Below are 11,521 nucleotides of genomic sequence, written 5' to 3' on the forward strand. Positions count from 1 at the left end.
GGTGATTAATTACAACTATACTAAAAGGGGTGACAGTTTGATAGAAGAGCCAGGTATAATTGTCATCTGGTCCACATAGCTATCCTAATTTGGACAAACTAGCATAAATTTTGATAAATTTGTGTAAAGATTTGGGTAAATATTACCTAATTTCATTCAATAACTACTTACTGTCAATTTTCTATGATACTTTAACACGGGTATTTTTCATTTCATTTTACACATTTTATTTTAAAGTGAAGATCTTAGATTTTATTGTACCCGAAATCTTTTTTAGTGCCGTTCACTGCCATTAAGATTAATATAAGTTTTCTGGTTATTTGTCAATGTCATTCGATGTTTGTTTTGGAATAATGTATGTTAATATCAAGGAATTAGGTTTGCAAGCGTACTATTTCATTCCATTCCTAATTTATCATGAATAAGGAGATTTACGACTTTTTTGGCAAATTAGACCCTAATCTTTTGTCAAAATGCAATATTCATATTGAGGTTAAAGAAAACCTCTAGAAACAATTACAAACAATAAAATACATTTTACTATTGATTTTTAAAGTGTTCGAACAAAACTACGGGATAAACACAAGCTGGCCAAGATACAACAGAAATGATAATAAAGTCTTACCCACTGGTGATTTACATTCTTCTTTTAAATTTACTTCATCTTTTTCTTTGTCATCGTCGCTATCCCCTTTACTTTTATCACCATCATCATCGTCATCATCATCATTATCATCACCAGATCTGTTTCTTGGTGACCACGTCATTTTATTCTCCTTCTTCAGTCGTCTTCTAGCATTAGCAAACCATGTAGAAACTTGAGTTAAAGTCATTTTGGTGATGATGGCTAACATAATTTTTTCACCTTTGGTAGGATAAGGATTTTTCTTGTGTTCGTATAACCAGGCTTTTAGTGTTGTGGTATTTTCCCTAGTAGCATTTTTTCTTCGTGTAGCGCTATTGAGGTCTACACTACCGTACCTGAAACCATATACAATATACAATTATTGTAATAATATTAATTACATTGCATTTATATCTTTAAAAATAATGAAAGTTTTAATGAAAAAAATATTGTGGCACGTATCTTAATATGCTTAGAATCTTTTCACACCTATCATTTTTTATCTCTGATTAATACAACAAATTTTGAAAATCAATTTTTGAAATTAGAGATAATGAGATTCAAAAAAAAAATCAAATAAATCTATCAAATTTTAAACGGAAATCATACGTTTTGCTCTCCGCATTAGCTGAAAATGTATATCGACTTGCACCATAGCAGGTTTCTTTTGAATTCAAATTATCTTCAAGATAGCATGGCAGTAAGAGGCTAGTAAATAAAAGCCTCTTGATTTATTTATTTATTAATTTACAGGTAAGATATTAGGTATTTATCAGCTTGTTAAAGTTTATTAAAATCACGTATTTTAACTCCCACCACTGTTAAATCAGATTAAATTTAAGTGGTAGATAATTGTTAGAATTTGAAATAGAATAGTATTATCACTAGTTTATTGACACGAGTAAGATTGTCAATATTATGACAGTTATTAAAATAAATATCCTATTATTAACTGTCATATTTCAAACATATCTCACAAAATTAACTTGAAATGCCTCTTGCACACTTAAAACGTCAAAGAATTTACATTTTCTTGAATCTCTAAACAATCTTCAAGACTGCAATGTTTCAGTGTAATATTATTCTTTATTGATTTTGAATGTTATAAAAAATATGAACACAAAACCATTATCATTACAGACAATATTTCTTTCAAATGCGCCGGATTTATAAAAATTAAAAATTTTCTTTGAGAATAAAGGGAGCAATTCAGAAAACCGAAAGTGAATCTATTTAAATGCTGTAGCTCTAATATTCAATAGATACCACAGTAGGAATCTGTACGATTATCTTGCAGATTATATATCAATCGCATTTTATTCCTTTTAAAACGTGATTTAAAAATACCGGAAGTGAAATGAACATTCAAGAAGTCGAAGGATGGAATAATGTTTAATGCAGCTTCCTAGACCAGACCATAAGTATTGGAAATGTAATAATTTCAGACACATGATGCTGCATGGCGTTTATGTCCCAAAATATCCGTTTACATCGTTGCAGTATAAAAGCTAGAGTTTAACAGAAAATACTTACGCATTAGAATAAGGAAACGAGGACATTGGTGTATCATAAGGATAACATGGTGCTGGTTGATTTATACCTCTCCATGATTCACCAGCATCTTTTATATCATAGTGGCCATTCTGTTAACAAAATACAATATCATTGAACATTGAATCAATTCATTGACCTTTCTTTACAAAATTTAAAAAATCATATCTTAAATCTTTCGATGGCAATAATTTGTTGCTGGTAATCCAGAATTTGATAACCGCCTGTTGAACTGGGTTGAATTCCAGACTTATTAACGAAACTGTAAAGAATAACAACTAGAACCCTTAGCCAGGACTCCATATATTGGTTTGACCATTGAATTACAAATTCGATTGTTTCAGATATAGTTACGCGGAAAATTGAAATTTAATTTAGAGCTCCATGTTGTGTTATATAAAAACACCTGTACAAGTGTCTACATCTATCATTGTCATCAAGTCGTATTTAAACACTTCACCTAACGTATGATTGAGAGTGATAGAATATATGCACTTGAACTGGTAATCAACACACCCCGGGGTTATTTGGTCACTGAGATTTAATTTTATAAACTTTGATCAATATCAAGCAATATCTTCCTTTCAAAATCATATTCTGTCAGTCAATAAAGCATGATAGACTAAATCATGCTAGATTGAGATGGTACTGGGTGGCGGCTGGTGTTACTGGTATATCAGCATCAACTTCCGGTTGTTAATGTTTAACATTTACCTCTTTAAATGCACACAATAAGAGAACACATAGATAAAACTGTCTATTTCGAAACCAAGGAGTAGAGAATTGATCTAGTTGTCCAATAACGAACATAACTTACCAAAGGGGGGTAAAATGCTGATGGATCAGCACCAAGAGGCATATAACCCTGACTAGCATAAGCGGAGGTTGGGTACACTGAATCACCCAATGCAGGAACTCTGGGATAAGATAATAAACTTGAAGTGTATTGACAGGAGCAGACTGGTTGACCGGTATGTGGATTAGTCCCGATTGTTCTGCCGTTTTCACAACATGAGTTTGACATGGTAGATGTAGGTGTGTTACTATTCATGAGGAGCTGCAAAGAAAGAATTGTATCCTTTATTTCAAAACCCGAAGAGCTCTGTGTTGTCTGGAAAAATATATGATTCATAGTACAAATGTGCACCAAAGTTGCCTCGAAATGATGCTTTAATCTAAGGTATTTATTTAGTTTCATTCACTATCCCAATACTGTATAAAATAATGGGTGGTTTCTATTGTTTCCAAATGCCACTTGAGTTCAAATCTTAAAAGTGGTAAATACTTGTATCTAAGATAAATCATGTTTACTATCCAGATGCTACTTGTAACCAAATGAGAATAAAAGAGATAAAGGGCAGATAACCCCAAAGATACCTAAAAGATGGCTTAGATAAACAAAGTCTTATTCTACTTAAATTATTCTTGATTATTTTAGCATGTGTTTTACAAATAGTGATAAACTGGAAAAATTTCGACAAAATTTTACCCTATAGTAGCGTCTCACGACTACTTCAAAATGCAAAATGAACTGAACAAAATACTATAATTAGTATAACAAGTATTATACAAGAACGTCGTAAACCTATAAACTTAACCTTGGTACCAGCAGGTCCAGAATGAACATCTTGTTAATAAAATTTATAAGCTTCTGTATATTATGTAATTTTTACCAGAGGCTAAGAATATTTTAACTCCGCATTTGTCTCAATATCTTTCTGGAAAATTGATGATGTCTAGATAATCGTGTTTATTATTATGCCAAAATAGACATAGGCGTCATTATAATTGTACTCTTGAATTGTGTGTATGAAGTTTTTATTTACTAAAGTCTCTGATCTTATGTTTTAAAAGTAATGTTTCCTCCATGAAATTGTAGAAAGAGAGTTTTTCTTGTGTTAAAACATTATGGCTATTGATTAACACTGACATTATACCTCTATTACATCTTATTTCACTTACATTTACCAGTTTATTTTTAGATTGATTGTAGAATTTCTAGTTATTACCTTAACATCAATGTTAATATCGTTTTAAAACCGATTATGACACACTTGACAAAGGGTATAATGGTAGTTCTTCTCCTTTTTATGTCTACTAACACCATTTATACAGTCAAACCAATAAAATTGTTCATGGTATAGAAATGATATTTAAGGCTCATTTCATTTTTATAATACAGGTTCAGAGCTTTATAATTTATTGTCAAATATATTTTGGTGCAAAGCTAAAATTTTCAAGTTTATTAGCTCTAGTACAAGTGTTAAAAGAATGTCAACTACTTTATTGTGGTAAAAGCCAATAGTTTAGATTGTGTTTAATTGAAGTGTCTTCAATTTACAATATTTAATCAATATCACCGTTCAATATTCTACCCGTAAATTAGATCTAATCCGTAATATTTTCATTGATTTTCTCTTGTGGTTGTCGTAAATATGAAATGATAAACCAATGTCAAAGTGTTGTTTTAATGTGATTAAACATTTAGATTCGGATGGTTTTTAAGTCGGGAGTATTGATAGGTCTGTTCAGAAAATAAACAACAGCATCCGACGGTCAAGTTAGTCAATTTCTATAACTTGACAGGATATATTTCAGCAGTCAAGGCTCTTGCGACTCTTAATTGTGTAATTTTTGATAACCGAATGCATAATAATCCTACTTGCAAGGCTGTACACAGATCAAAGATTTTTTGTAGGAGAGTTGTTTATCGCTCTCACCAGTTGATTTAAGCTAATACTTGTATTATACAGCTCATTTCTGCATAATAGGCTTTTAAATAATTTTAATAAGAATTTATAACACAAAGAAAATATGTTCTGAGACTTTTCCGTCATGAAAATCCTTAGCAATAATATATCAACATGCACATAAAAATAAAAACGCCCCATGATTTATTTTGAATAGTAGAAGTATCTAATGCTTGGATAAATAAACAGGAGGTTTCTATAAATATCAACAATCTTTTAAACGAGTTATTAATTAATTAACCTGCAGGTTAAAGACACTTAAAACGTCAACTTTTTCACATGTCATAATTAACTGAATTTATTTTCAGTTTATTAAAATATTTTGGTGTAGAAAAACATCAAGGCTAAAAGTGAGGTGAATAAAAACAAACTTTAAATTTGAACACGATTTGTAACTCTGATAATTTAGTCTAGTATAGTGTTATTCAATACCAAAGTAGAAATAATTTTCAGTTTGACTTTATTTTGATAAGTAAATGAAAATATTTATAAGATTGAATTGATCCATTCAAAACCGATATGGCGTCGTTTATTTTCTTAGAGTAATCTGAGAAGTTCTTGAAATATCACTGTAATTGCCTTCATTTAAAACCTGTGAAAATATTGGACTTTATTTAGCGGATGTAATTCAGTTAAAGGGGGTAAATTAGTTGATTAATTTCTTTCGACTTCTTTCCGAATTCTGTATCAATTTATTGAACTCGTCGGTCTTTTAGTGGTGAAAGCATTCTAATTCTAAAATTTTATACCAAATGAGCTCGATTCTAGTACTTCCGGTCTGTGTTTCAAAATTTAAAATTAGAATTGAAATTTCAAATTAGAATATTACTTAATAAGAAAAAAGCACAATCAGTAGTATTTTAACTATTTGATGACATTTCTCATCTTGCTCCAAGATACTTTCCTTGAAATTATCATGGCACCTTCAGTATACTAGTACATGTAAATGATCTTAAGCTTGTATAGCCATTATATGTTGACGTAAAATATTTATCTTTTTTCATTTCCTAAATATACAGCTTTAAACATATACGTGTCTTTACCTTTGAAAATAATGCATGGTTAAGCTGGTTTCAAAAGTTTAAGGATTTGTGATGAAGACTATTAGATTAACAAATCTTCGATTTAATTATTAAAGCCTTTGCCCCATTTAAACTTTTATTCAAAGTAAAGCAGAATAGCAGGAATTCATTTCCTTTCTGTAATAGAGACCTTCATGGCTTTTCAGGATTACAGATGTTGCGTTTCCCAATTATAAATCTTTAGAAATAATATATCTTTTTCGGATTTATTTATTACAATTTTTTTTGATATGATACATGATCATTGTAACAACAGGTGTTATTTTAAGCCAAATAACAAAAATATTAACCAATAAATCTTAAAAGAGATAGATTTATATTCACAGAGTTGATCTGTATGTCATTCAACTGTACGTTTCATGTGCACTTTTGGTCACAAGTGCAAGGGTTGGGTCATGACATTCATATGCAATTAGTAAATGTGGAGCTCATTGAAATGAATTGAGTTTTTCATCTTTCATTATAGCATATTTTTGTTATATTTTTAAGCCAAATGCATGGTTGCTCGGATTTATTATTGTGTTGAATGGAATAACACTATCATTGTAATAACTAAAATATAATATTGAGTTTTATAATTACTTGTTATTAATGACTGAATTACAATATTCTTTGACTTTAATAATTTGGTCGAGTGTGAAAATTCCTAAGATTGTAAAATACAACATAGTAACATTATGATTACATGTATATGGTAATCGTGGCAGAATCTAACAATTACTTAAACGTAAAAATTGTAACTAAATTGAATTCTAATATTGGTCGATTTGGACAATTTCCTATTGTAATATTTTAATGGCTGAAATTGTCATGACTGAATTGCAATATTGGGAAAGTCCAATAATTACTTGAATTGTAATGACTGTATTTTGATATTAGTTGATCTTTATTTGATTGCTTGAATTGTTTGAGTCCAATTTTTAAATAACTTTTAACCAAATTTGTAAATTTTAATTATTTAAATCAAATTGTAATATTAGACATATAACTACTGGAATTGTTATGACTGAATCGTACAGTTATACACAATAAACTAAATTGTAATGACTGAAATATTATATTGTTTGAGTCGAATGATTACTTGGATTTTAATGACTTAATTTTGATTTGGTTTTATCTGTCTATTACTTTTATTGCAATGATTTTATTATGATCGATTTTGATAATCGTCTGGATTAGTCTGGTATTGGATGATTTTGACAATTGGTATTGGTTGAAACGAGTACAATGACCTAATTATAATATTCGTTACATAGAATACTTTCTTGAATTGTAATGCCATGCAACTGGTTGTTTTAAATAAGTTATTCTTGGGTTGTAATGTTCGAGCTTGTATTGAGTAATCGCTTGTATGTAAAGATTTTGCGTGGAGATAGGCATCGTTTTGCTTTTTATAATTGTCCAAAAATCAGAGTTTCATCTGCACATTATGCACTTATGGTTATAACAAAGTTGAAAGTAGGACTGAAAAAGCAAATGAAGTTCATAACACAAGTATAACTTCATTTTTTTTTTATATGTAATAAAAGCAAAAATGGCATGAAATGTAACAAAAATGGATAAAGTTGTGTACAGAGAAAACACAATTATTTTTTGTAAATGATCTCTTGAAACTTAGTATGCTTTAAACTCCTTAACCAAATTTGAATATATGCTGCCATGCTTGGTAAACACTGTCGAATTATATGTATTTAATTATTGTCTCTATTTTAATTGTCTGATTGAGTGATACCCATCATCCAAACCGAGTTGGTATTTCAAGATCTATCCAGGCGTCAAAATATTTTAAAGAAAAAGATAATACTTGATTTGAATTGTCGAAAATGTTATATTAGTTGAAAGTCTGTATTCGCAAGATTTGAGGCATGACCGTGGTTGACAAGAATTAATATTTGTATTGCAATATTGTTTACACAGAATATTGGTAATATTGTTTACAGTAAAGTATTTGAGCTTGAATTGAAAAGCATTGGTTTAATTTTAAATATTGTTTACATTGAGATACTGTAGTTTCTTAGGAAATATTGCTTGAATGAAATGTTGAAATATCGTTGTTGATTGAAATAATTATTATAACATGATCTATATGTAGATTATAGGGAACAAATTGCTGGACAAACCCATTCGCAGACTGACATCAGGTATTCCGGAAGTTCGAATCAGTAATTATTTCAGTGGAGTTCAAACAACTGAAGTTGAGATAGGTTTAGAATTTGCTGGTACAATATTTAGCGTGAGAGCGGGTGTAACAGAATGACTTTTAAAGGCATAGATTCAGATCTATGTCAGGTGTTGACTGAACAAAGTTAATTACGGGGCAGTAAGAGAAAATGTAGGTATATGTCCAGGTACGGATAAGAGAGCCTAAAGTCATCAATTAATATAGGTGACATTGGTCAATAACGGTTAGAGAAATAAGTAAATAAAATCTTACTGATATCAAAACCAGGTGTGATAAGAAAATCTTAATCACTTTATTCAGGTGATAGTGTATTAAGTACAGTGTCTTTATATTAGAGCTGAGGCTGAATATTCTATTTCCGTTTCCATCGAGGTACAGGACAGAACGTGCTTGCTATCTAGAAGCACCTGAGACCAAACCACCATTTTCTCTTATAAAGCTTTCGATCTTACATTTGCTTTACATACTACAAATCGGCAAGTTTTAACTCGCACGGCAAAACATTTATAAATTTCTATAATTTCCAAAAATCCGAGCTTTAGATTTATAATTAAATATATTGATTCGTAAAAAAAAATAATTCATTAAATAGATAAAACAATTTTTTCACAGACTGAACATAGACCAACGTTGTTATGAATGCATACGTTTAGTCATAAAAATTACATGTACTGCTTTATGATAAGAATTATACATCCGGTTTCATAGATTTATGTTCTCCTTCGAAAAGAATAAATGTAAATTAAAACATAAGATTCAATTATTTTCGGCTGATATGCAGACAACAATGTCTCCTTCAAGACTGAAACAGCCAATTTAGTAGGAGTTTTCATATGGAACATAGAGTTGAGGAGGCGTTAAACCTTATTGTCATAACGTGTATGCTTATCTAATTAAACGCGAATAACAGAAAACTATACTATAATACTAAATAATAATTATAGAATAATGAAATAACAATAAATGACTAAATATTGAAATAATAATGAATGAACACAGTGAATAATTGGAGTAATTAAAGGTAAATTACCTGTGATTGAGAAACTGGTGACGGTGGTGAAGAGTAATTATACAACGACATCTTTAATGCTATTTAATTCATGTACCAATTCATTCAATTCCTCTTCATTCTATCTTCAAAAGTTACAACACGTGCATCGAAAATAGGTGCCCGCTATAACGCCTCTTTCACTGTACGAGTTTAGTCCGAAAAATAATCAAACAATACACTCCTTATCAATCTGGTCACTTGAATTAGGTCTTAGGTCCGAATGTCCACTTGACTCGACACGACTACCCTACCTCAGTTGATAAGTCAGGTTGGATTAAACTGGATGATAAAATAGTCAAAACGTTGTTAAAAGCACTGGCCTGGTCAGAAATTGTATGTTGGTCGAGGATTAAACTATAAAGAATAATGTTGTTCACCTAGTCAACGTGTATACACATCCCGTCTTTAACTACTAGACGTAGTTAGTTAGAAACCTTTACAATCAATCTGACTTGATTCAACTTTCTAACTCCGCCTACTTCTCTATTTGAATGACAGGTGCTTTAAGTACTACGTTATGGCTTGTCCATTTGATATTATTAATTTGATATGAGGATGTTTTACCGGTTTTTAACTTTTTCTGTTATTTTTTATCAATTTCCTTTTATAAACTACTGAACTGAATTTAATGGACTTTATATCCACTTGTATTCATATTTTATTGTCATATTTATTCCATGCAACGTCTCTCAATACCGAACGGTTTATCACGATATTGTAAAAAATTATTTGATCATTATATGAGAAGTTATATCAGTCATATAATTTCCAAAGTGTCCGAATGCAACTTGCTGAAAAAAGTCTTCTCAATTAATCTGTTTCTGATATAACTTCAAGATATTCACGGTTACTCATGACATAGAATGGCGAGCAATGGAACTTGAGATTCTTTTCGGGTAATATGGAAGATGGGATTTTGTATTTTGTATAGTTATTGTATTATAGGCAATCTCGAAATAACCTCACATTCCCTTGTACGTACAACAAGAAAGAATAGTGAAATGTTCCTTAATAACTATATATTACGAAGGCAAACTTAAATGGCAAATGATGGCGTCTGTTTAAATATTTGAAAACGCTGAAAATATTTTCTTTTTGTTCATAAATAGACAACTTTATGCATAAACCAACAGTTTTGAAATAATGTTGTTGCAACATTCCAATTTCATTATAATTCAAATTACAAAATTCATTGTGAATAAATCAGATTTTTACACTAAAGTATACAGCAATGTGTAAAACGAATTGTAAACGAATCAATTGAATAGATGGTAAAATGGTAACACGGGATGATCAAATGGAAACAACAGGATGGTAAATTGTACCAAGAGTAAAATGGTATAGCTACAGGATGGTAAATAGTACCAACAGTAAAATGGTATAGCTACAGGATGGTAAATAGTACCAAGAGTAAAATGGTATAGCTACAGTATGGTAAATAGTACCAACAGTAAAATGGTATAGCTACAGGATGGTAAATAGTACCAACAGTAAAATGGTATAGCTACAGGATGGTAAATAGTACCAACAGTAAAATGGTATAGCTACAGGATGGTAAATAGTACCAAGAGTAAAATGGTATAGCTACAGGATGGTAAATAGTACCAACAGTAAAATGGTATAGCTACAGGATGGTAAATAGTACCAACAGTAAAATGGTATAGCTACAGGTTGGTAAATAGTACCAACAGTAAAATGGTATAGCTACAGGTTGGTAAATAGTACCAACAGTAAAATGGTATAGCTACAGGATGGTAAATAGTACCAACAGTAAAATGGTATAGCTACAGGATGGTAAATAGTACCAACAGTAAAATGGTATAGCTACAGGTTGGTAAATAGTACCAACAGTAAAATGGTATAGCTACAGGTTGGTAAATAGTACCAACAGTAAAATGGTATAGCTACAGGTTGGTAAATAGTACCAACAGTAAAATGGTATAGCTACAGGATGGTAAATAGTACCAACAGTAAAATGGTATAGCTACAGGTTGGTAAATAGTACCAACAGTAAAATGGTATAGCTACAGGATGGTAAATAGTACCAACAGTAAAATGGTATAGCTACAGGATGGTAAATAGTACCAACAGTAAAATGGTATAACTACAGGTTGGTAAATAGTACCAAGAGTAAAATGGTATAGCTACAGGATGGTAAATAGTACCAAGAGTAAAATGGTATAGCTACAGGTTGGTAAATAGTACCAAGAGTAAAATGGTATAGCTACAGGATGGTAAATAGTACCAACAGTAAAATGGTAAAGCTACAGGTTGGTAAAT

The 11,521-nt window shown here is 30.6% G+C and overlaps 1 protein-coding gene across 1 annotated transcript; it reads right to left on the reverse strand.

Moving 5' to 3' along the window:
* Positions 1–719: 719 nt before the first annotated feature.
* Positions 720–2,226, reverse strand: LOTGIDRAFT_79624 (hypothetical protein; the record flags this gene model as incomplete). The annotated part of the gene is made up of 2 exons (XM_009068156.1): positions 720–981; positions 2,159–2,226. Coding segments are annotated over 2 exons (330 nt in total), but the record flags the coding sequence as incomplete, so codon positions are not given.
* Between the last annotated feature and the right edge of the window lie 9,295 nt (positions 2,227–11,521).

Source organism: Lottia gigantea, assembly GCF_000327385.1.
Source record: "Lottia gigantea unplaced genomic scaffold LOTGIsca_9, whole genome shotgun sequence".
Taxonomy (NCBI): Eukaryota; Metazoa; Mollusca; class Gastropoda; family Lottiidae; genus Lottia; species Lottia gigantea.